We start from the raw sequence: 27,547 nt of genomic DNA, 5'->3' as shown, positions 1-27,547 counted from the left end.
GCCCCGTCACCAGAAATGCTGGAGCGACACAGTGGCTGCAACAATGGCTCACACGTAAGAACCGTCACGAGGACGGCGCAGGACCGGTGGTGTCTCCTTCTGTCGTGCACTGGGTCGCCGCGAGTCTGTCTACCTGTGAATGGGCGTCCATTTAGCACGAAACAAGCTGCATTTGATTTTCAGTGAGAAGTTGCTGCCATCAACCTCAGCACACGGCCGAAAGCGTCCACAGCGCTGCTCATTTCAACTGGGCTGCCACCCAACATAACTCTCTAGTCCAGGTCATTGCCACAAAGAAGTGAAAATCACTTTTCCATACCACAACTTTCTGCCCAGCATACCCCCTTTTCAAACCGAAAATAACTTTCAAATGCTTCTTAAGGGAAAGGAAGTCTTAATCATCAGCCATGAATTTTTCCATCAATTGACTGTTCTTAAATAACCTCACCTCTCTGTTCACTTGCCTTCTCCCCAGTTTACTTACAACACAGCCCTCTAGACATGACTTGCCTGCTCTTTTTCCAAGCCTTCATACTTTATTCCCCTCACAAACGCTCGTTCTTGTATTTTCTCCCCTAAACCATGCTTCTTTCCTTCTTCAAACACGATTGTCATTTTAGACAAATCAGACATTGTCAAAGACCAGGGGAGAGGCACGCAATATAAAAGGACCAGGCGTTCAAACTGTTTCATGATGTCTACATTCTTGTTCCTTTAGGAGAAGCCAAATTTCAAAATCTAGACCAAGTTATGAATTTAATTCTTCAGGGAGAGAGAAAGAGAGTGCGCGAACGAGCGCATGCTGGAGCGCGAGCAGATGCTCAATGAACACCCCAGACTCAGAGAAAATACCCATCTGTCCTACAGGTACATTGGCGATGCAGTGCTGTTCTTACATACTTAAGATATGTAGGAAAGCTCACTGCATCACTCTTCATGAATCCCTAGTTTAATCTAACTGGATGCCTACTGGTTCTTTCAAATCGGTCACGGGCGAGCCTATTGTAAGCAGAGCACATTAAGGGTTATAAAACAGAGACAAGAGTGTTAGGATCACAGAGAAGAAGAAACAGAAGAGACTGTCTAGCTGGGGATCAAGAAGAGCTCTGAAGAGAAAGTTAAAATAAAATTTGAAAATGGTATCTGTGCAAGATGGACCTAGAAAAAGGCTAAGATTTCAACAGGGAAGAGAGGAGGCATGCCATGAAAGGGGGTCCCAACGGCCTGATCAACAGCTTCCGCGCACCCCTTCCCCAGCTCTGGAAGTGGGGTGCTGAGCTACAAGGAGCACTGGAAAACACAGGGAGCACACGGTCACGGCAGCACTCTGAAGACAGGGAGCATCTCTCAGACACGGAAAGCCTGAGGAGCAGCTCTCACCGTTCTTCTGTGGATTCCGAGATCTACTCTAAGTCCTTTCTAAACTGCCCCCTACCTCTTTTGAAAAAATTCATTGCAAGGCTGATTTATTTATTGGTTTCTGCTACTAGCTGCCAAAGAATATAAACACACACCTCCTTTCATGCTATTTATTTCTATTCTGGCCCCTTGTTCCCTGGGGAACATGGTTTTGCTCCTGGCAGCTGACTGAGAGGTTGGTGTGTGAAGCCAGAGCAGCTCCGCAGGAAGAAGAGCTAGCAGCCTGCTTCCATTCAGACGACAACCTAGCACGCCCTCGGAGGACTTCTACTCCGCACACAGAGTCACTGTGAACCAAGCACCCACCCCCAGAAATATTTCAAGAGAAACTTACAGGGTAAATACACAAAGCACAGTCAACACACACGAAAGCCTTCTGGTTCTGATTCTGTTACTGAAGAATAGTGTTTCTTTGGAAAAAATCACCTCACATGTCTGGATTTCAGTATCTTAAAGGTCCTAGAATCTCTAAGGTCTCTTCTCGTTCTCATGTCCCACGATTTTCTTCTTTAATTCACTTATTGTACACACACAGGGAAAACCAGAAGAAAAGAAAGCAAAATTGTCTTTCCCTTCCAACTTGGCATGTTTGACTATTCCATTTGCTCTGATACCTTCTAAAAGAACTAAGTATCAAATTTCCTTTGAGTAAAAATTAGAAAAACACTGCTTCTTGGAAGATCAGTAACAAAATATTTAGAAGGTACTCTAAGATTTGAAAATATACAAACATCTGCTCCAAACTGGGCCCCCCAACTTAATTACCTCAACTTAAGATATACTGCATGTTGAAGAATTGAAGCAAAATAACCCACTGGTAGTTTTCTCAAGGCAAGGGAATCCCTCGTTTGAATAATTTAAAGTAGTAGCCAGGAAGAGTGTTAATAGCATTGGCATGTAAATCATGAGATTAGGCATGTAAGTCATGAGATTAGGCATGTTAGGGAGTGATGCGAACAGGAAGTTATGGACATTCATTTCCACAAGGCCACTCTGGATTAGCTGAATGCAGAGGCCCTTAGAACACTTGCAACTCAAGAGGCCTTTAAGAGCCCTTGCAACTCAAGCTAAAACACAGGCCAGTGAGCTAGTTACTCATCAAGATTTTGGACTGATCTTTGAGACTTTTGAAGCCTACACTTCCACTCCGTACATCACTCCTTTCTCTACCCTCTCAGGAAGGATTGAAGGAATATTACCACTGAGCTGGTACATTTCAAAGGTAAGCGATTTTGAATAGTCTTTTCTTCCCACTTAAAATATTTATATATTTCACTTATTTATTGCCTGTGATTCTCAGAGTGAGGCCTATTAGCTAAACAAACCAGTTAAGCTGAGTTGTTATCGCTATTTTGTAAGGTGACTCTTTTTTTTTTTCCCCCTGTGTGTGTAAAGTGATTCTTACTAAAATCTGTGAACTGATTCTCTGGTCTCTATTTAATCTTCAGCAATTCCAAAGATCATGTTCAGATTTCAGTCAGTTATAGAGTTAGCATCTGAATTTTACGTGAAAGAAAACCAATCCTCTTATAAATATTCCTAAGAGGTCTATCTGTTTACTTAATATGTTTCTAACTACAGATATATTATAAGTAAACTGGGAATTGACAATTTTAAGTCAAGTATTGAAACCATAATCTGAGTAGTCTAGGGAACTAGAAACAGAGATCTCCGCCTCTTGCCCATAGTCCGTCTCTTGAACTTCTCCCCTCTTTTCTCTTCACCTTTAAAAGCAATAAGAGTATCTTTCTCTTATGTCTATGCCTAATAAGGAGCACACTGAAATATGATTTGGCTCTAAGTAAGATGATCTCTTTTGACCAGTGGTGTCTTCTATGCAGCAATAAGAGAGAACAGAGATTTCAGTGTAAGAAGAGGAAGAACGAGAGCCCACAGGCTAGCCCCTCCAGTCTTGCACCAAGAATGAAACACACAGGATGCAGCATGTACAAAGAATGGCATCCCTAGAGGATCTAAACGAGAAGATGGCTCAGCCAGGAGTAGGAAGACTAGATGGGAGTAAAGTCCAAACAAGAAAGGAGGAAGGTTTTAAATGTATGAAGGTGTTTGGATTGTTCTCATCAGTCTACAGATGCCCTAATGAAAGGAGTAATCTAGTCAATCAGCAAAGGTTTTAAAAACAATTATTTACATAATGCTTTAATGTTTACAGGGTTTTCTCTTAAGTTATCATACCATCTGTATTCAGACTATAGTACCCTTTTTGCCTGTTATACCACACACACGATTTTTAAAAATCAATAAATCATTTTCTTGGGGGTTATTACAAATGTTATAACAACCCATAAATAAATTATATGAAGCAAACATGTACAGATGTTACCATCATCAATTTAAAAATACTTTCTTCTTGAGCCCATCAATATCAACTCCTCTTTAATCCCTCCCTTCCCCGCCCTACCACACTCGTGAACAATTATTATATACTATTATTATTATTTTTACATATCTTACACCATCCAATATATCCCTTTACCTACAATTCTGATATTCATCCACCTAGAGGGGGGCACACAATTAATCAACATAAAAATTTCCTAAGTACAGGTGTTGTGCTATAGAAAATAATATAATCCTTATTACTAATGTTGCTTTAAAAAACAGCCTGAATAAAACTCTATAATACAAGGGAGTACTTCTCCCCCCCAAAAAAAGGTGGGGGGAAGCTCTGCTGGGAGGAGCTGTCATAAAATGCCTTTTTCCTGCTAGGTAAGCATCCAGAGACTCGCTCTGAGTTAGTGCACACAGTGGCGTCACCTGGGAAGGTTCTCTCTGCTCACAGTGAATTTTTTCGTAAAAGCAATTTTGCTTGAGTCTCTTTTTTTGTGATGGCTGATTTAAGAGAACAGTGTGCTGCTGAGAAATTGTTTCCTGCTCGGGTCAAATGCCACAGAAACGGTTGTGATGTTGAGCACAGCTCACAAGGACAGTGCTATGGGAAAAGGTCAAGTATAGGAGAGGGTTTTTTTGTTTCAAAAAAAGGTGAAATATGGATTAATGACAAACCTCATTCTGGACATTCATCAACTTCCTGAACGGAAGAAAATGTCCACTTGTAGTCCATTTAAAGTTCATTCCACTAGGTCAGACTGTTAATCCAACTTCCTATTTAGAGGTTCTGAAAAGATTGCCTAACAGTTCGTGACCAAAAAAAAAAAGCCTGCTTTGTGGCAGTTAGGGGCTGGTTTTGCCACCACGATAATGCAGCTACTCATGTAGCCATCTCAGTGTACTAATTTTGGCCAAAAAGCAGCATGCTTCTCTTGCCTCACATACCGTACTCATCAGACCTCAGTCTGTGCAACTTCTTTTTGTTTCTGCGAATGAAGAGGGACTTGAAAGGACAGCAATTTGACAACATAGAAGAGGGAAGAAAAAAACAAAGGAGGTGCCGTCAGCCATCCAAAGAGATGAGTCTGAAAAATGTTTCCCAGAATGGAATAGCAGATTTGACAAATGGAATGAGTCTAATAGAGAGTACTTTGAAAGTGATGAAGTGGTTTTGTAAAACAATTTAAATACATAGATTTGAGAAATCAAAAATGTTTTTTGGGGGAGTACCCTAGTAAAACTTGGCTTTACAAGAAATGAAATGAGTCATGCTATGTTATAAAATAAAGGAAAGGGGACAAGAAAATCCAGTTCTACAATAGTTTTGGTCAGAGAGTCTCAAATGAAGATGCTATTCACCATTTTCTGCTGCACTTGGAATTGGAAAAACAAATTTAAGAATAGCAGCAAACATGATTAAACAGACAAGAACCAAAACCGTCCAGAAAAGATGAAATCTCCACGACAGACATGTACTACAGTCTAAGAGCAGTCAACGCGGTGCTGGGTGTGATGAAGGGCACAGGGAGAGAACGAGGCCTGAGCTTCGGAAACTGCAATACAGTGAGGAAGGAAACATGTAGAGACAACCTGATGACACAGGTTTTTAAATCAATGGAGTATGATTCAAGGTGTCAGTGATTTCATCTCAGAGACACCTGTTCTCTTTACCATGCTTACTTCTATCAGACCACATAAGAGTTCTTTATCAATGCAAGGTATTTTGACATCGAGTGATTCTCACAACCATAGAGTAAGATATTATGTTCCTTCCATTAAAAACAACTTTGAGATGAAAGCTTCTGAGTTGTCCTAATCAGTTTCTTTAAAACAGTGGTCCTTCAATTCTGGTTGATCATCAGACCACTTGGGCAGTTTATTTCAAAGTGCTAATACTCTGGGTCCACTGCCAGGACTTTTGCTTTAATTTTGGTGGAGAAAAGATAATGGTATTTTCATAATCAGTAAATATGATTCTAGTATATTCTAAAAGCCACTGTTGGGAGCTTATCCATCCACCCACCCCAACTACCTACCCGCTTTTCCACTCCTCTCTCCTTCCTTTCCATCTAAGACACCACTAATTATATTTGCTACTATTCTACGTGCTCCTAGGAAAGCGAAGCTATCCAATAAGCTGCGACATGCCAAAGACTTTTAAGATACACTTTCAAAATTGTCAAATGCAGAAAACTTGCAATGACAGCATGTTCCATCTTTTCATTTACACTCCATCTCCTCTGTAGGTAAAGTAATTGCATTTGTTCCTTTGAACCATTATATCCCATCGTATTAGTCACACCTTCACCCACCCCATCACACCTCTCCAGCCTACCCACCACTGGAGAAACATGAGAAAAGGACAGCAGGACGGACAGGGGTAGGGACAACACCTAGAGGCAGAGCTTCTATGTGGTCACTGATATTCAGAACAATACTACTTTACAGGGGCATTTGCAAAGCCATGCTCCTCATTTTAAGATTGCAGGTAGTTTTTTGTTGTTGTTTTTTGCAGGTAGTTTTATAAACTTCTTCCCAAAGAGAAGCTAAAATTCTATTTTGCCAAATAACACTATAAATATAAGCTACGTACAGCAATGTAATTTCAAAGCTCATTTGATGGCCCATAAAAGTGCTTTGCTCATCAGGTTACAGTAAAATTTCCAGTGAAGAAAAATGCATCAGACACACTTTAAGAAAACTCATTTTGAAAAGTAAGGTATGATTTCTGCTTATAAAACAATAAAATGTAACTTTCCCTGAAACATTCTTTTGCTCCAGTATATATAAAGTATGAGTTAATATGATTATTTTCAAGATTACCTCTATAGTGAACAGAAAATAATATGCAGAATGGAATTTTACTTGAACGCCACCCCCCCTCCTTTTCTTGATTTGTGCTCTTTTTGCTTTATTCTTTTCTATTCTCCAAATAGAGCTAGATATCTGGGAAAGTAGCAAAGACAATTTAATTAAGCACTGTAAAATGTTTATAAAGATAGTCACCTGGCTGGAATTCCATAGTCACATGAAGAGTCATGTGCAGTGAACTGTAAGGAGATTCAACCTCGCTTCCTTGTTTGTGAGACACTAGTCAATCAGTTAAGGTTGCTGAAATGTAGTGTTAGTATAGTACCAGGACCAGGTATCACATGAAACAGAGAATCATAACATTTCAAAATAAAACTAGTTTTGACATTCTGATACAACTAGGTTAACATGAAAGAACAACCAACGTCAATCGTAAAAACGTGTCAACGTACTATACTGTGTAATTTACTTTTTAACATGTAAAAGAAACTACAATAAAATATTCACAGCTCAACATCAAAACGATTGTTCAACACTATTAACACAAGGGTTAGGACGTAACAGAAGTCATGGGTGATGCAAATGGTTAAAAGTTCTGCTACTATCTGAAAGGTTGGAGGTTCAAACCCACCGGAAGGGCCTCAGAAGAAAGTCTTGATTGATCTGCTTGACTGGAGCCATTGAAAACCCTATGGAGTTCTACACTAAACACACAAGTGGGAACAGGGTCAACAGCAAGGAGTTAGGTTTTGTGGTATGTGTGGAGAGGTGGTATTGGCGACAAAGTACGCCATAGACTAAAACAGAGAAACTAGTTTTGTGAAAAGTATAGGGAGGCTGTGTTAGTTTGGGTCAAGGCAAAGAGGAATCATGAGGGCATAAATTTCAGGTGGCTAAAGATTAGTCAATTTTCAGAAATGGAACAGGTAATAAATAATATATCATCATGATATCAGGTAAATGGGCATCACGTGCAAATGAGGAGGAAAGATACAGACAAGAGAAACTTGAAAAAACATGTGGAAGTCCAGGGTAGAAATACAGGATCATGTCAAAAGAACAGCATAGACACCAAGAGATGAAAACCAACAGAGAGATTCAGCAGAGGGTGGAGCCTGTGGGTAGAGAGCACTGCATTCTGATTAAAGGTAGCTCCAAGACCCCTTTCCTAGCCAAGAAGTGCGTGAATTCACAGACGAGAGGTCTGCCCAATGACCTGTTTCATTTCCCAACCACAAAAGGTGCTCCACTTCTTTCCCATGGGAAAGTCATTGGAATCATCACTGGTATATAAACAGGGTAATGACCTCACTTCCCATCAGAGGTTGGTAAAAAGATGGAGACATCTTCCACTGGCCTGGAAGAAATTCTCCTTATTGCAGAGGGTGGCATTACCTCACAGGGAAAGGTTTTGCCAGGATCTGGGGCACTGGATCTAATTACCTATAAAATATACTCAGTCATGAACTTGACAATAGCATTGTTTAGATTCTCAGTTGGCTGAAGAGTCCTTGTTCAATGCCTAATTACAGATGGAGCACTGGTTACTCATTGGGCTGCTGGTGGCCAGGTCAGCAGTTTCAAACCACCAGGTACTCCTCCTTAAGAGAAAGATGATGCTTTCTCCCACTCCTGTAAAAAGTTACCATCTCAGAAACCCACAAGGGTAGTTCCACCCTGTCCTACAGGGTCACGATAGTGGGAATCGAATTTGACATTTTCTTTGTTTGGGGGTTAACATAGAGTGATCTAATTCTAATGACCAGCCCTTCTCTTTCTGCTGACAAAGGTGGGCAGTCCTGAAGTCGGTGGTCACAGGGACGACACAGAGGAGCTCATCCTTTGCAAGCTTGTATCTGCAGTGAGACAGAGAAATAGGGTCTCTCCTGGTCTAGGTACTCAGGCACCATCTTTTATAGTTTTGGGGCTGTGTTAAAGGAGTCCTGGGGGCGCCATGGTGAAGTCTGGGGCTACAAACAGAGAGGCTGATTTGCACCCACAAGCCACACCACGGGAGAAAGACCTGGAGCACTGCTGCTGCAAACATTACCACCAAGAAACCCTGGGGCAACTCTCCTCTGCCACACGGGTGGCTAAGAGTCAGCACTGACCCGATGGCACCTCACGCCACAGGGCCTCACACTGGCAACAATGCTCCGTGAACACCTGCAATTCCCATGCGCTGCCATCCTCGTGTTGTAACGGGGATAAGAAAGCTCTCCTTCTTTCTAAGACTGCAAGTTGGGAACCAGAGGTTCACACAAATGCACAGTCAAGCACAATCATGAGGCTTCAGCAACATGAATGCTTCCAGGTCACAAGAGTCAAACAAACCTATGTGGCAGGTGTGCACAGGCCAAGGCTACCCAGTGAAGTCCAAAGTGAGAGAAAGTAAACAAGAGTTAAAGGGATGTGATAGGGTGACTCAGGGTCTGTCCTGGTAAAGTGTCAGAAACCAAGAACACACTCAGCCATTGTGAAAACGGGGCAGCAGAAGGTAGACATGAGTGAGTGACGGAGGATCTGGTGGCTCCAGAATGATGGCTGCACTGGCCTGTTGTCCCGCCTATAGCAGGGCCTCCCTTTCCACCCCTCTAGCAGTACTCAGGTTGAGGATTCCACAAGAAGGCGTCCATCTGTCTGTCAGCAAGAACTGCAGCAGTATGCTATGCTCAAGTCCATCACATAAACATACCAAGGAAACGACAGCGTGGTCAGCATCACTATCCGTTACGCCGCACTAATTCTGATGGGTGATTTACAGATGGAATTGCTGTGACCCAGCTCATTTCCCTTCTCTATGGTACTACTCACGTGCAGTTGACTAAACTTGGATTGGGAATGTTAGAATTTCATGAGCATTGCCAATATTATTTTTATGTTATAGCTATAGTAAAGGTTTGGTTGCAAATAAATCAAAGACATGCATGAAACTGTTAGAATGTAAGAGCAGACTTCTACATCATGTGGGACCAAGAGAAAGCTTCAGTCTGCGTGTTGGCTTTGTCATTAATAAGCCGTACAGTTCTGGGCGCAACACTAAACATTCTCTGGACTGCGATTTTTAACTTTGGTATCATGAGGAGGCTGCATTTCATGGCTTCTCAGCAAAATCTCAGGATGCGTGGTGATGCTGTACTCTAAATGGCTGGCCAGCTGCCAAGCAAAGGCAGCACACTGGAGAAAGAGGAGGCAGCCGGCTTCCATAAAGACCGCTGCCTTGGAACCTCTGAGCCAGCTCCACTCTGCCCTGCAGGGTTCCCAAGGGTGGGAATCAACTCTACTTACAAAGGGGGTTTTATGTTTGAAGAAAAATCTAACATTATTTAAAGAAAATGAAAGGCAGATCTTTTCAGAAAGTTATCCCAATATTTCTAGCAACATGGAGGTGAATAATTAAAAAATACTTTTGATGATACAGAAATATAAATCAACTTAATGTAAAACCTGAAGTACAATTTAAAACACAATGCATTTCCTCAGGATACTTGAACAGCTACACTTGTACAATACTAGTGTGGGGAGATAGCGTCCACATTTTTTGCTGCTTGGCCTTTAAATTCTCGAAGTAAAAGTCATGGAAGACGTGTTAGAGAGGAGGAGGGCACCGCCCTCCAACGGTTCCAACGCTCAGGTTGTTTTTGCTTTTTAAAAGCTTCTGTTTTTTCTCTACCCATTTGCGAACATTTCAAGCAGAGAAGAGAGTGGGGCACTAACCACACTACTGGGAGACGAGTCCACACTCAGTGCTGAGACCCTCAGCTCTGTCTCTTCTGCTCGCTCTCGCCCTGGAGCTTCTGCAACAGTCCAAGTCTTTGTGTAGCAACAAAGCAGGTGCAGAATTACACGAGAATGGCTTGTGTCTACACTTTTCCCATCAGAAATCTTGACCAAAAAAGTAAATGATTACTGCAATGCCTTCCTGCCTTAAAAAAAAATAGCATTGAAAGAAACAATAAAAGAACCTATTGTTAAAGAACCTAAGAAATCTTTTCCACATTTACTGAAGAGCCTAAAATCAGAATCACAGGCAAATCCAATTAGATTTAAGTGTTGTGCCAGGTTTAAATACTTATTTGCTTCTCAAAAATGCCTACACCACTACGCAACGTGTGATTTTCCACAGGGAAGACAAGCCTACAGCCCTAGTTCCTTTCTCCTCAGGTAATCTATTTATGATTTACTTTTAAAAAAGATACTATTTAAATATACACTATTTTCTCACAGATTACAATATTGTTCAGTATTAAGCCTTCCTGTTTAAACGATAACATGAAAGATATTCAGGTTATCAGTTTAGCTGGAGAATGAAACATCTTGAACAGCTAGCTTAGCCGGCAAGAAGCCATTCCATTTAGTCTGAGTAACTTACAAATGTGAAAGACTGTATGTGAAAAGCCTTTCACAACAAACCCCTTCCCTGATACAGTTAAATGCAAATGATCTTTTCGTCTTACTCCAGAAAGCGCCTGCTTGCATAGCTGACACGCCACCTACTGCAAAGCCAGCTGACAGCGCAGGCGAGGCTGCCAGCCTTCCCATTCCATCACCAGGCTGGGCTGAATAAAGGCGTGCTGTGTGGTAGTGTTTCTTTTTCAAAAATCTCAAAGCAAGAGGAACAAGCTGCAGCAGCATCTTCAGAAAATGGAGCGTAAAATAAACAGGAGAGAAAAAGAAAAGGACTGTGAAGGGAAACACAACAGCACGGAAGAGGCTGACCACGGACAGAACTGGAAATCTACCGTGCTGACCCTCAACGTTGGTGGGTATTTATACATCACCCAAAAGCAAACCCTGACCAAGTACCCAGACACGTTCCTTGAAGGGATAGCGAATGGAAAAATCCTCTGCCCGTTTGACGCGGACGGTCATTATTTCATAGACAGAGATGGGCTCCTCTTCAGGCACGTCCTAAACTTCCTACGAAATGGAGAACTTTTGCTGCCTGAAGGGTTTCGAGAAAACCAACTTCTAGCACAGGAAGCCGAGTTCTTCCAGCTCAAAGGACTGGCAGAAGAAGTGAAATCCAGGTGGGAAAAAGAACAGCTAACACCCAGAGAGACCACGTTCTTGGAAATAACAGACAACCACGACCGCTCTCAAGGACTGAGAATCTTCTGTAATGCTCCTGACTTCATATCAAAAATAAAATCTCGCATCGTGCTGGTATCCAAAAGCAGGCTGGATGGATTTCCTGAGGAGTTTTCAATATCATCTAATATTATTCAATTTAAATACTTCATAAAGTCTGAAAATGGCACTCGACTTGTACTAAAGGAAGACAACACCTTTGTCTGCACCTTGGAAACTCTTAAGTTTGAAGCTATAATGATGGCGTTGAAGTGTGGTTTTAGACTGCTGACCAGCCTGGATTGCTCCAAAGGGTCAATTGTTCACAGCGATGCCCTTCATTTTATCAAGTAATCACCTGGGTCTGGAACAAAGCAACAAGCATGCAGCCAGCAAGCTTCGGGTAACAGCAGCGTCAAAGGCATCCAAACAGCGTGCCCAGCAGGCTCTGAACTACAGAGCCCTAGCCCGACTGCTAATCAATTACTGTGAGCTAACGGTATGTAAATTCTATCGCTAATCATGTCCTTCTATGGGTGTTCCTGCTGAGGAGACTCTTACACCTAAAATGAAAACACAGAGACCTACATAGTGTAAATAAAGACTGAATGCTTTCGCTATCTGTTTATCTCTCCTTAAACTGTCTTTCAATCAGAATGTCTCGCACTTGCAGCGTCACCATCTAGCATGTACATGTTATCTCTCGTGCACGCAAGTAAATGGTAATAAAATATTTTAAGAGGCTGTGAGATTTACAATTCTTTCTAGTTATGGCAAATATCAAAAGAAACTGAATTGGTATGGCTAGCCTCTGGGAGGGAGTTCATGTGCAGATTTATTAAAACAAAGCTATAGTGCAGCAAAATGAGTCTGTAGGAAGGTACTGGTTTAATTTTTAATGGCAGGCACCCAAAGCTTCTCTCTTGTATTTCATATTAGAATTATAGCTCAACTGATATTTTGCTAACAATTCCTAGAAAACATTTTGATGACAATAAAGGAAAGAGGGGGTAAAAAGGTGATGCTAGCTTCTTTGCTTGAACTAATAATTCTAACAAGAAGTTAAATGTGCCAGCTTGAAGAACGACGAGTGCCACTTGATGATCTCACACAGTATGATGTGCACGGACCACAGGCTAGGGGAGACGGGCCCGTCTGAGAAGTGGGCAACATCAGCAGACCCATTTCATTGCAGGGTGAGCTCCCACATAGCACGGTCCCTTAGTCTCTGTGGAGTATTGGAGGGTAATGAAGGAGCTGGTTTGCAGAATCACCCTGAAGATCTGGTGGTTTTTCCAAGGTCAAAATATTAAACAAATACCACTAAATAACATTCTTATAAAAAACCTTCATTGATTCTCTTTAATATCTACCTTGATACAAAATCTCAGACTCCTTAAGTTTTAAGTTCTTTATGCTAAAGAAGCAGCTTTCCCCTTGCCGCCCAGCTGATTAAGTTTTATGTATTACTGTCTCAAGGAACTAATCCAGTAACTTAGCTTGGAATTTAAGCATACTTTTTTCTGACTCCAGAAATAACTACACCATGCCACTTTGGTTTCTAGGAACAAATTCTAAATGTGTTTCTTTAAACCAAATCCATTAAGATTGTTATCTTAATTTTCATAAACATCCACAGAGGATTTCTAAAAATCTTGACTGGGTTTATCTGGTTTTAATGAGCACATATGTCAACAGTTTCATTATGCGTAAAAGCTTAGATTAAACTTGTAAAACTAGCAATGCATTCCCAGACTTATACTTGATTTCCAGGTACAACAGCTAAGAGGTCTTGTTTGGACACTCTGTCAAGAAACCTTTAAAAATCTACTTGTGTAAAAAAGATATCTTTTACAACGTACTTAAAAAAACCACACTAACTCTACAGTCTTCTATGCATACCAAAACAAAAAAAACATGTCTTTTAAAACATCATATTATCTCTTAAGTACTTTACTTCCAAATGACTCAATTCAGATTTAAAGGGATATGAATATGGAGGGAGGGTAAGTGTATTTTAGCAGTCATGGCAATTAAAGTGTGTCTGTGTGAGCCTCTCAAGCTTTGCAGAGGTGGCTTTTCCTTGGCATTTGGATTTTGTTCGTGAAAAATATGGTAGTGATTGCATGTCAAAGCAAGGTTTTTCTCTAACAAGATTTTATTTTTCAGATAGTATAAATAGTCTTGACACTATCCTTTCCAGGAGATATAAATGAACAAATCTCTCAGAAGGATGACCAATAAGGTTTTCGCATCAAGTCACAGAAAGACAATTTAACCGTTACTCAAAATGATTATAACTAAAAATCACTATTTAAAGAAATGTTTGAATGTTTTAAACGTACATCTCAACAACAACAACAACAAAATCACTGGATATATTTAATTCTTTCTTAAGGCTTTGCTGATTCACATTGCCCTAAAGCAATTTTAACAGTGGGGTAAAAATTAACTTGAATGATTACTCTTGTGTAACTTTAGAAATGATTCTTTCTTAACTTAAAATTGGTTGCACTCAGATTTACATATTCAAGAATCTAAATGCTGTCATAAATCTAGACATTTCTAGTTTTTAATTTTAGTATTTGCTAAAAACAAATGACAATAGCTTCCCTTCAGAAAGCTTGAGAATCACAGAAAATATATAAAGTCAGAGTGAAGATGTCATCTTATTTTTGTTTGTGTACCAAAGAATTTCTTCCTCAAATCTTTCACTCAAAAATAAATACTGCTCCAAAGCTACTAGAGTTGCTATGAGCCAAACATGTACGTGTTTGTTACTGGAAATAATCCCACACTGGGCTTCTTACACTACCCTTAAAAGGTGAAAAATAAAAATATGGTTATGGTTTTTATGACATTTTAAATTTATGTGACAGTGTGCAGAACACTATGAAAGGAAAGCTCTTAAAGAACTGTGTGTGACACATGGATGATTACTCTTTGAGACTGGGCAAAAGCAAACAGCATCAAGTTGATGGCAGTGCACAGTGACCCTATACAGGAGTTCCTACACCATACATCTTTACCAGTCACCCACCCTCATCTTTCTCCCACATGGTGCCTGGTAGGTTTGAACCAACAACCCACAGTTAGCACAACAACACCGGGTCCCAGTCTAATCAGTCTGTACTTAAACTCACATGCTATTTTTAGGATAAAAAAATGGTAATATTTATTAGATATTTTACTATATGCCAGATGCTATGAATATGAATTATCTCAATCCTGTCAATGACCTTGAAAGGTTTGATTTGTGGAACATCCATCGCTGGTTAGTGAGCAATCTGAAAGTCCAGGATGGCAGTTCTGCAGCTGGCAGGGAAGGTCTGGCTCTGCAGACTACTGGGTACCTCACATGCCTAGAACTCGGTACAACCCAGGCTCTCACAAAGTAGGTTTGTCGCACTTGACATGTTCTCATAATATAAATATTCCTAAAATATACATGGAAATTAAATTTTAGAAAAGTTAATCTTTTTAAATGCTGTTATGTCACTAAAGAACATGAGTTGAATCATCTCAAAAAAGTACAGAAAATCTTAAAATTCTCTTCTTGATAAACCTAGATGTTCATATGTCAAGTTTGTAGAAATGACTCAATTTCTTTATGACCTGTACAAGTCACAACAACATAAGACAAAGTATGACACAGTTGAACGTGCTCAGGCTCTGCAGTCAGACATAGGTTCCAGGAACTTCTACTTCCTGGCTACATGACTTAAATGAAGGAAGAGCCTTAAATTCTTTGGTCTTCGAGGTCTTGGAAGGGCTTCTGTCAAGATCTGGAGTTATACGTAAAGTCCTTCCATCAGTGTCCGCTCACTGCCTTTACAGTCTAAGAGTATATTCATCTTACAACCAACCATTCAACAAGAGGCACAACAGTAAATTCCTACTTAGATATGAACAGAACCAAGGGATCTGAACAAATGAATGCTTGATACTGTGGTGAAATACAGTAAGAAACAAAAATTATTTTAAATTTCTACAGGTTAACACTTTCATTTGTCTTAGTTAAAAATGCATGGAATTAATTCCTTGGGTTTTCATGTAAAAAATCAACATCAAGAAAATCTTTACTGCAGCGATTTTATCAGCCAATTAAATTTGATCAGGATTAATATATGAGTGGGCTTCAAAAAATTCATGGAAAAATTCCTTTATCTTTCATTCCAATTTTCCACAAAATTTTGAAGCTCCCAGGTATCAATCAGGTAATGAATTCTAAAATATACCCCTAATTGATAATTAACCTTAAACCCCAATGATGCCAGTCAAGATTAAAATTACAGTGTCTCTTATAATTATCCTTACTAATAAAGCAACAATGCAATGCAAATATTCCAGAACATGGAATTTAGAAATTATTTGTATATAGCTTTGAAGTCTTTAACAGTCTCTTCTGTAGCAGAATTGTCTTCCTAATCACATTTTGCTTAAGCTAATATTAAAATTTGTTTCTATGAACATCAGAGAATAGTGATAAACTAAAGTATATTGAGAATAGGGAAATGTCTAAGATAAATATTTTTTAATTTCCCAAAATAAATTATCAAGAGGTAATTGAACTCCCACAGTCTCTTAATAGAAACACATATAGTTTCAAGAGTTTCTGTGATATAAATCTTTTAAGTTGTTATAAATGATTTGTTTAAAATTTTCAAAAAAGTATGTTAAGCATCTTACATATAAAAGGCAACTGCTGATTTTATTTAGTTTACTACTTATTTTAGAAAAAAGTACTGATTTGGATATCAAATGAGACAATTACAATTTATCTGACTTTAAAATGTTTCCTAACAAAAAATTTAACCCAGTTAACCCTAAGAGCACGATAATTCTTTTCCATATCCAGCAGTGTTCAGTTATTTCAGAGAAAATTTTAATAATGATTTTTTTTAAAGAGGGAGATATCCTTAATTTTTTTGGGGGGGGGAGACAGTTTTTTTTAATCACTAGTGTGGGAGTTAAAGAAGAGGGGAGGGAAAGCAAAGAGAAGATAGGCACTGCTGCCCACAAGGCTGTTCAACACAAAATTTCTAAAGAATGAAAATGTCAAATTGAGCAAGTCTACTCATTATTCCTTAATTGCATTCCACTAATGTTACTTCACTGTTACAGGTAAAACACAATTTTTAACAATGTTAAATGATACTTTCATCTCAACTGTTGTTTACATTTGATATGCTTCTGGGGTTTAATGCAGAATGAACTAGACTATCCAGTATTTTAAATATCCTGTCATTTGATTAATTTTCACTGATAATTGTTTTTTAAAATAAACAAGTACACATGTAAACACTTATCTTACCATCCCAACAAAACCATTTTGATTTTGTGTACGTTTCCTAGGCACAGCCCATGTAGATAGTTATCTACATATCTATGGGTATGTGAGGTATCTGGATGGCCGAGGTTAAGCCGAGACTCTAGCTTAGTTGTTGGTTTGAACTGTCCCAGGGAGCCTTAGAAGCCAGGCCTGATGACCTGCTTCCCAGAGGTCAGTCTTGGAAAACCCTAGGAAGCTGTTATTTCTACTCTGCACACAGGGGTAACTGACATGACGTCAACTAACAGTAACAGCCATGTACGTATTTTTAAGAAATCCCTATAGGAAGAAAAAAGTTGTGCAAGAAAATTATTAATAAAGTAAAAGATTTAAAAGCTACAGGTGATTTATTTTTTTAAAACAATAAAAATTTTCCAATTCTAGGTCTGGAATTGAACTCATTCCTATCTCAATTTTCAGCCAAACCACAAACAGGTTTGTAAGTAGGTCAATAACACTTGTGAGGTGCACACTTTAGAACAAGCAACCATTTGAGACCAAAAGGGCAGTATGGCCCAAGGACAAAGCTCAAAAGGGTTAAGTAAAGAGAAGGGCTAGAAGCAGGAAACACGGGAGGCAGTGGAATAATGGGTGCTGCATTGCAATGACTGGGATGAAACAAATGTCTATGAATTGTTGGATGCAAAATCGATCTGCTCTGTGAACCTTCACTAATTCATAATAAAATGTAATCACAGGCCTTTCTAATATGTACATGAGATTCAGTACTTTAAAAGCTGGCAAGTAGCCTATATTGGTTCCAACTAACATTTCCTTCTCCTTTCTGGCTTAATCAGAACCTGGATTATCTGGATAAAAGGCAGGCGACGGTACTTAAAGGACAAGAAAAAGGAAGATCAACGACTTCTCTTGCTATGATACAACAAAGCTTTATTAGGTACATTGTAAAATTCACTACAGAACGGGTATAGATAGAAAAATAAAGTTGCACTTACATGACGGATGTAAAAACTTGGCGTTTAGTGAAGCAAAAGGCTACGTGTTTAGTAAAATCATTTCTAATCTTCATTCTGTATCACCCCAAGGCAATGCATTTAACTGAAGTGTAACACAAATTTTCAGGTAGAATAAATTTTAATGTACTTTACTTTTGTTTAAATAAATGTTCCATGCAGTGAATTTTTTGTTCAAAGGATAGAAAGGGAAAGAAGTCAAAGATTTCAATAAGAGCCTTGGCGGCACTGTGGATTATGTGTCAGGCTGCCAACCACAAGGCCGGTGCTGAGACCCAGCACAGTCAAAGTGAAAGAAAGGGCTGTTATCAACTCTACAGATGTTGAGAATTGCTAATCTGCTAAAAAGCTGAAACCACTTCTACAAAGATGAATGGTTTTCCAACAGGGGAACCACCACCTATCTCCAGTGGTTTCTGTAAGTTCCCGTTTTGAGGCTGTTTTAAAAGATCCTGTTCCTAGGAAAGAAGGTAAATGAGTCAATGGCGCCTGAGGAGGTAGGAAGTGCTGGACATCAGGCCCTTTGCACAGGCAGTCACAGAAATACCGGGCATTTGCTGAGGTGTCCCTGTGTTTTGGTCACTTTATAGGAATTATCTCCTTGGAGGCTCAAGACAAGCAGCAGACTGCTGGTTAGTCCCCAAATGCCCACAGCCTGTCTTTGTCAAGAACCAGACCCTGGCTCGGGTTCCTCAACGAAAAACTTATTTTCCCGTGTTTGTGGCTATTAGGCAAGTTATCTACGTCTACCTCATGGATATGCTACTTTGAAGGGCTCCCCAACAAACCCAAAACTTACTGCCATTGAGTCGATGCTGACTCATAGCTACTACCTCCCTCTCAGTGTCCGAGGCTGCAACTGTCTATGGGCGTAGAAAGCTCCATCTTTTTCCCTCAGAGGGGCTGAGGGATTGCAGCCCAACATGTAACCACTACACCACCAGGGCTCCTAAAGGACTCCCTACAGGCCCCTTAGAGAGCTCCCCTCTGTTCTCCATTTTGCAGGCATTCTGGGTCACACAAGGGCAGCTGCTGACCACAAAACTGCCAAAACAGGGCTGGGCGACTTCCCTGGGCTTCCTGACAAGAGAGAATACTGTGTTGACACCACTGTTAATTTGTATGTCTCTTAAGTAAACGTCATCCTGACAGAGGCAGGTATTACTAGAAACATTATCTTACGGATGTGGAAACAGAGACTCAGATGTCAAGCAACTTGCTCACAGCCACCTAATTAGCATGTAGCCTTCAAAGCGCCATGTTCTTGTCCACGATGTGATCCTACCTTCAGACAAGACCTTAGGAATTCAGGGAAAGATTTGACAAAAGACAAAATCCTGGAAAATGTACAAGATTATATTGGAGGAAGGCTTGCACCTCCAATCATTGGCTTAGGCCAACACTCTAGCTTAAACAAGGGAAGAAGCCAAGGTTAATCAAATGGTAACCACATGGCACCCTGACTTGCCTGCTAAGAGTGTGCTACCAAAAAAGAAGCACAGGACAGGAAATCCATTTCAAAGAGGTGTGGGGCCACAAGCCTAGGCAGGAAAGCGAGTGCCTGGCAGGTCAAGGAGAAACTAGTCCAACTAGGCAAGGAGCTTCGGTCTATGTGGGGGATCCTCCTCATTCAGTTCCAGAATCAGTGTCGTGATGAGGAGCTCAGTAACGACTTGAACTCAAAAACTCCCTAACATAGTGTTGAACTCACAGTGACCCTATAGGACGGGGAGACCTGCTCCAGTGAGTTTCTGAGATTATAACTCTTTGCAGTATTAGACAGCCTCATTTTTCTCCTGCAGAGCAAGCAGGTGGTTTCAATAGGCTAACCTTGTAGTTAGCAGTCCAACATGTAACCCACTACATCCCCAGGTCTCCTAATGACTAGAAATAACCAATCTCTTTGAAAATCAAATGTGCAACAAAAAGCAGGGTATTTTTAGGTAAATGGGGCTCTTGTTGCAGTTGTGTGCCGTTGAGCTGATTCCAACTCCTCGCAGCCTTACAGAACAGAAGAGAACTGCCTCAGAGAACAGGGCATCCTGGGCTGAAATCTTTACAGCAGCAGATCACCAGGGCTGGTCTCCTTGCAGAGCCCTGGGGAGTTAGCATCATCAACCTTCTGGAGCGCAGTCGAGCGCATACCCACTGTGCCACCAAGGGCAGCGGAATCCATAAACAGACTAACAGCAGAAAAAATTTATGGAGATCTAAACTTGGACTGCCCTCCTCTTCTGATGCGGAGAAGAGTATGGTGGGGGAAGAGTCTGCTTCCCTGTGCCACTCAACCAGATAAGCAAACAAATGCATCTTGCATCCTCTCTTCTAAAACTTGAAGTCTAGACTTTAAGAAAACGGAGAAAAGAGAAATCTAGACTGAAAAATGAGTTGGTGAAAGATGGACCAAGTAAGACAGGGTCCACTTCTAAGATATAGTCAGGTATGAAAGAGGGTGATATCAAAAGAAAGAGCCTCAGGCCGAGAAGGGCCAACAGCTCTAGAAACAGGACAGCCATTTGTTTCCTTAAGTAACTGCACATTGTTATCTCATTTTCCAAATTAAGCATTTTGTAATAAGCAATTGAAACACTGCCCCCTTCCCCATAACGTGTCCAAAGCACCACCCAAACCAAAAAACTCCAAAATGCGAAGACACTAGGTTATTGACACTGAAACTCATTTTAATATTTTTTTAAAGCAGAGAAAAAAATGACTCAAAGGATAATTCTAGGTGAGTGTGTTAGTCCAGGTGAACTAGAGAAACAAATCTGACAGGGGTCTCCACATGGCTTCTCCAGGACATGGGGTCTATCAGCATAGTGCCGTATGTCTTGGCAGTAGAGCGTCTTGAAGGGAGTGAGCAGAGAGGTGTCTCCAAGGAGGAAAATACAGGAGTTCCCAGAATTCTCAGGGGAAGGCCATGCCTACATAGAGGTCTCATTGATTATATTTTGACAGGCCAGACCCCAGCCCTTCGCTTGTTATCCTCTCAAATTGACAAACAATTATATACCTACCACAGTGAGTTTTTCTGGTTCTGTATACCTAATCTGATGACACCTTAAAGGCAATACCCATTTATCCACAGGTTAAGAGACTGACTGTCCATTGTCTTCTACATGAGCACTAATTGTTTTTGCATTATACAGCTTTATACAGATAAAATGTAAAGCTACTGTTGCTTGATACCTATTTTAAACATTCACCTGGTGAGCAAATTATAAAAAACGATTAGCAGATTCAAACATGAGAATACACATAAAAGAGTCCATTGGAAAGAAAAGGTATTTTGAAAATTGGCAAACTAAGCGATGAAATATGTCAACTAAGACCAACCTAAACAGCCTAGACTGTTGCCTTGGAAACTAGGCATCTTTTAGCTTCTAGACAACTATAGTGTATTGAAAAACCAAGCAGGATGAGTACTAATAAATATTCTTATTCCAAAGCACTCAAGGAGGATGCCTGCTGCCCTGCGGCTGCTGTCAGGGGCTATGGTCCCGTCTGAGTCAGTCACCTCACAACAGAATGACACACCTCCTCGGCCCTGTGCCATCCTCACAACCCTTGCTGTATTAAAGCCTGCTGATGCTGCCACTGCGCCAATCCATCTCACTGAGGCTTGTCCCCTTTATCTCTGACCCTCTCCTTTACCAAGCACGATGCTTTTCTCCAGAGACCGGGCTCTCCTGAGAACATGTTTGAAGTACAAGAGACGAAGTCTTGTCATACTGGCTTGTAGGGAGGTTGTAATTCTGGCTGTACTTCTTCCAAAATAGATTTATTTGTTGTTCTGGCAGTCTACAGGATATTAATATTCTTCACCAAGACCCAAATTCAAAGCCATCAGCTCTTCTTCGGACTTCTTTATTCACGGTCCTGCTTTCTCATGTTTGTGAGGGTTGGGTCAGGCACATTTTTGCTTTTTAACACATTAAAGAGGTCTTGTGTGGCAGATTTGGCTTAAAATGTAATTCTTACACTAATATTTTATGAAATCAAACAGAATTAAAGGACCAATAGCAGTGCTTGGTCAATCTTTGTGTACGGCACCTATAACTAACGAAAGACGGGCTAAAAAACTTTCTCCTGGCTTCTTCACATTAATGATGGAATTCACTTAAGTATTCTTGTCACAGTCCACAGTCCGAAGCAATTCCTTTTCTAACATCCGTATTTTAAAATGGCTTAAGATACTGTCTTTGAAGTCAAAGACCCTTAACTGCAAGGCCCCTTGCATCTTTTTAAAATCCTACCCACAACTACTATGGACTTAGGTATAGATGTAGAAGAATGATAAAAATTGTAGTGACATTAGAAGAATTAAAGAAAATCATTCTATTGGGGGCACATACAACTCTTATCACAATCCATACATCCACCCATTGTGTCAAGCACTTTTGTACATTTGTTTCCCTCATCATTCTCAAAACATTTGCTTTCTACTTGAGCCCTTGGTATCAGCTTATGTTTCTCCTCCCACCCTGCTACCCCTCCCCCATGAACCCTTGATAATTTATAAATTATTATTATTTTGTCATATCTTACACCGTCTGACGTCTCCCATCACCACTTCTCCACTTTCCGTCCCCCAGGGAGGAGGTCCTATGTAGATCCTTGTAATCAGTTCCCCCTTTCTCCCTCACCTTCTCCTCTACCTTCCCAGTATCGCCACTCTCACCACTGGTCCTGAGGGGTTAATCTGTCCTGGAATCTCTGTTTCCAGTTCCTATCTGTACCAGTGTGCATCCTCTGGTCCAGCCGGATTTGTAAGGTAGAATTGGGATCATGATAGTGGGGGAGAGGAAGCATTCAAGAACTAGAGGAAAATTGTATGTTTCATCATTGCTACCCTGCACCCTGACTGGCTCGTCTCCCCTCCAATCCCACCCCGTGGCCCTTCTGCCATTGCATACTCCCCCTCATTCACAATGCTATGATTTTTTTTTTGTCTTTGCTGTCTCATACCTGAACCCTTCAGTGCCTCTTGATCTCACAGGCTGGTGTGCTTCTTCCATGTGGGCTTTGTTGCTTTCCGATAGCAAAAGGGACTAAACTGTGACTAGTGACAACTGAGCAGGAACGCCTGCTAGGTCCTTTGCTAGTCACTGCTGCTGCCAGGTCCTGCTGCGACTGTGGACTCGCAGGCCCAGCAGAGAGAAGAAGTGCGTCAGGCCTTGCAGCTTGCAGTGAGAGAATGCGGAGGTTAGTAGGCAGACTTCAGGGCCTACTTTCAACTACCACAAGGTACACAGTCAACTTCAAGTCGTCCTCTAGGTTTGGAAAGTACAAAAAAATGGCATTTCTTGTCCTTCTGTGAAAAATAGTGTTCATTAAATAGCATTCCGGATTCGGAGGTAATATGTTTAGTCCTCCGAAAATGATTTTTAAGAATATTATAAATGTTCATAAATAAATAATTGACATATTTGAAGCGTTCTTAGCTATTTTAAGGGTTTCCCCAAAGGTCCTCTCTTGGCAAAGCTTTTGCACTCTGATTTATTAAAGTAATAACAACGTCTTTCTTTAAAATCACTATGGATAAGAGAATGAGTAAGTTCCACGCTGCCAGTAACTGGATGGCTGCATGCCTTTTTCTTCTTACGGTGCTTATTGAGCAAGATGGAGGAGGCGTGTAAAGAAAAGTGACCCTTTTTTTGAATAGCAATTTTGTTTATTGATGACCCAAGATAAAAGACCACTGAAAAGATTAGATTGCAAATTTACCAGTATAAAAATATACCTCCTCTTAAAGAAAAATTAGTTCTCAGCATGTCACTATGGCCTTCTGGGGAAAACATTAAGATATATACCTGAGCCAATTCAATTTCTTGAATAAATATAACTTGTTGAAGCAACAAATTAAAGCAATTTAAATATCAGGAATCAAGACCGGCAGTCACTGGATTATGAATAAAGTTCCATTCCTACACCGATCTTTATATAGACTTTATATGTAAATCAGAAAGGCATGGTTCTTATGTAACAGTTAGTCAAATGTGTCTTAGTACACACATACAATGTACTTTTCTATGCATAGTAAATTAGAGAAGCACTTCTAGATATACCAAGATGGCTTTATTATAATATATTGACAATGCACAACTCAAAGCAGCATCCATTGAGAACCATTGCACATACCTAGAATTAATAGGGTAGGCTTTGTGGGAGTTGGCTTAAAGCTACAGGTTGTACATAGCTTGTACATTTGTAACTTACGGACTCTCTGTAATGTGAGCATGAAGCAAAACCCAGCATAAGCATTCTGTTACACACAGAGGTAGATAAAAATAATACATGATAGAAGCAATACCAACTAAATTAAATCAGAGTTAAAATTAAGATAAAATATGCTTATTAAAATTAGATTTCAACATCAAAGGAAATAATGGCAGGAAGTATATGGAAGAGGGAAAAGGGAAGAAAAATATGGCTCAATAAGTAAATCCACTCTTCAGCAATAATCTTTTGAACCAGCTCAAAAAGGAAACATTAATAGTCTAGGACTCTGCTTTGGGAAATATAGGACTATACATAATTTTACATCCATATGTATTTTATACATATATGTAATAAAACCTACAAGTATAAAATTTTTAAATAGACATAAAATGAATCTAATAAAATGCAGAAAAAAATATTCTGCAACAAAGCTGAGAAGAGTATGCAAGTGTGTATGTGTGTGTGTGTGTGTGTGCGTGTGTGTGTGTGTGTGTTTAAATTACTCATGAACTCTTCTTGGGCAGAAAAAAAGGACCTGGTAAGATACAGATAATAAAGAGATAAATGGAAATAAGCAATTCAGAAATAAGATGGCATAATCAAATAACTGGAAGAAAACATCATTTATTTACAATTAATACTAAGGTCAAACAGCAGAGGAATAAGTTGCAAAATACATTGTTAAGCCTTAAAACCGTCACATGGTAGAAGTATAATAAGATTTGAGAGGCAGTGTTTGAAGGAAAATAAATTAATTCCCTAATGTTTCATAAGGATTCCTGGTGGCACAGTGGTTATGCGCTAGGCTTCTCACTCCAAGGACAGCAGTTCAAAATCACCAGCTGCTCTATGAGAAAAAGATGAGGCTTTCTACCCCTGTAAAGATTTATAGTCTCAGAAACCCAGAGAATTGGTTCTATTCTTGACTTGTAGGGTTGCTGAGTCAGCATGGACTCAATGGAATTGAGTTTTTTGTTTTTTATGTTTGATAACAGAGAATCCACAATTATAAAAAAGTAAAAGGAACATGGTGGCATTATTTTCTTTTAAAGAGCATAATGTCTTAGATCTAATCACTCTCCGCCACCCCCACCTCCCTTACATCTTTAGAGGGAACCCCTGGGAATTTATCTGTCTAATGAAAAAGAAGCATTTATCTAACATTTATAAATTCTTTCAGTTTCTTTTTCTTTTGTTCCTTCAAGTAAATTAACTATAATTGCTCCTACATTGGCAGACACTAAGCTATTTAGATCAGATTTCCCACTGAAAGCAACTATAAAAGCTGGCTAAGATCTCAAAAAAAATTTTTTAAGACCATAAACTAATAAGGATTTGTTGATGTCAGATGCCTTTGAGGATCTCTGACTCAGCATGACTCCATTTGACAAAGGAGAACTGCCCAATCTAGTTTTTTCTTTGGTTGTAACCTTTACAAGAGTAGATTATCAGTTCTTTCTCCCATGGTGCCATTTTTAAAACCAAAAAAATAGGAAAACCACGGGGTCATGGGTGAATAAAAGCCTCAGTCTCAAGAGGGTCACAAGATGGGGTGGGGGGCAGGAAGAAGCCAAGGGCCAGGGACTACACAAAATAAGCTATCTAAGAGGAGTTCCTAACCACAAGAAATGAAAAACCTAAAGCATGATATACAGTGTTTCCCAAAGTGGGCAATACCACCCCTTCGTGAGCACTGGACAAATTTGCGGGGGAGGGAAATTGTGAAAAGTAGTTATCTATCCTTTAGCCTGGATTATGAACTATAGTACAAAAAGTTTCAGTTCACAGTGGGGCACTCAATATAATTATATATGTATATACATAAATATACCCCAACCTCCCCCTGAAAAGGAGGCAGTAGACAAATAAGTTTGGGAACCTAAGAACTGCACCTTCAGGAAGAGAGTAAACAATGAAACAGCACCTTGGTCAATTAACAGCAGAGTGACCATGAGTTATTAGTTTGCCTGAGATAATCTGAGAATCCTGGCAGACTTGCAAATCAGTGTTCCTTGTTACTTTCACAAATGTTCCAGCTTGCCAAGTAAATTACATGGTCACCCTAATGCTCTCAGTAATCCTAAAAAAGAAATTCCAAATACTGAACATGGTTTAATATAGTTGTGACAGATTATCTCCAAAGATAAGTACCAGCAAAGCTTATCATCCCTGTACTTGCACACTGCTAGTCTCACCGAGATGTGGAGTCCCTCTCTCTCCCCTTCCTCTCTATCTGGGTTGGTTGTGTGACTTGCTTAGGCCAACTGACGGCAGCTAAAGTAATGCTGGATCCAGGCTTAGATCTTAAAGAGACCTGACAACGTCCATGTTTGCTCTGGGAAATCTGCCATCGTGCAAAGAAACTACTGAATGATGAAAGAGCCCTGGAGAGGTCACACAGAAGGAACTAAGGAAAGGGCCAGACTCCCAGACAAGGAGCAAGGCAGGCTTAGACACAATGCATTTAGCGGAGCGCCCAGCTGAACACAACCACAGAAGGGCCTGAAGCCAACATCATGGGAAACAGGAAAACCACCAGCTTAGTCCAACCAGCTCACAGACCATGGGAAAGACACAGCACTGACGTTTTAAGCATGCAAGTTTAAGAGTCATTTGTTACATAGTAATAAATTATTGAAACTGTACATCAGGACTGGCAATGACCCCAAGTTCTTGGTGAAGCAAATGCATATCCTCTCAAGAGCATGCTTCCCTCAGGAGCCACATGTTATTGGTACAAATGACTTTATAAATAATGCTTAACACACGGTTAAACCAGATTCCTGAGCCAACTACCAGCAGAAACATCAAAAGCAGAAGAAAGGAATTAACAGGCTTCAGATATTGATGTTCTCAGATGCAGAGTATAAAACAATATAATACTATTTAAAGAAATAAAAAGTGATATGTAAAAGTTTTGCAGGAAAAATTGCTTTTGATGAAAAAAAAAAAAAGCAACAAAACACCAAACAGGACATCTAGAAATTTAAACAACCAAAAGAGCAGTTAGTGAAATTTGAACTTCATTAGATGGGTTGGTGTAATGGTTACGCACTGGGCTGCCAACCACAAGGCCAGAAGCTTGAAACTAACAGCTGCTCTGAGAGGGAAAGATGGCGGGCTTTTTACTCCTGTGAAAAGTTAGAGTCAGAAACTGTGTTAGTCTGGGAAAACTAGGGGAACAAATCCACAGAAACTCACATGTATAAGAGAGAGTTTTATATAAAGGGTAAGTATACATTCAGAAAGCATTCCAACCCAGTGCTGTCCAAGCTCGTAAGTCCAACATTAGACCATATATCTGACATCGATCTACAAAGTCCTCATTCTCACAAAACACACGCAATGATGCCGACTGCAGGAACAG

The 27,547-nt window shown here is 40.1% G+C and overlaps 2 protein-coding genes across 2 annotated transcripts in view; one reads left to right on the top strand and one right to left on the bottom strand.

Annotated features, from left to right (window-relative positions):
* GTF2F2 (general transcription factor IIF subunit 2) overlaps positions 1 to 27,547 on the bottom strand; it is a 195,387-nt gene that overhangs the window by 94,934 nt on the left and 72,906 nt on the right. The gene's annotated exons all lie outside the window — the stretch shown is intronic.
* KCTD4 (potassium channel tetramerization domain containing 4) lies at positions 11,227 to 12,006 on the top strand. Its single transcript, XM_075563637.1, has one exon. The coding sequence runs from the start codon at positions 11,227 to 11,229 to the stop codon at positions 12,004 to 12,006; it is 780 nt and encodes a 259-aa protein (XP_075419752.1).

Source organism: Tenrec ecaudatus, chromosome 11 (genome assembly GCF_050624435.1).
Source record: "Tenrec ecaudatus isolate mTenEca1 chromosome 11, mTenEca1.hap1, whole genome shotgun sequence".
In the NCBI taxonomy this organism is placed as follows: domain Eukaryota; kingdom Metazoa; phylum Chordata; class Mammalia; order Afrosoricida; family Tenrecidae; genus Tenrec; species Tenrec ecaudatus.
Note: the sequence above shows the minus strand (reverse complement) of the source record. Positions and strands in the feature narration are given on the sequence as shown.

What these genes read in the sequence shown, in the direction of transcription:
- KCTD4 (XM_075563637.1), top strand. Translation starts at nt 11,227, where the DNA reads ATGGAGCGTAAAATAAACAGGAGAGAAAAAGAAAAGGACTGTGAAGGG.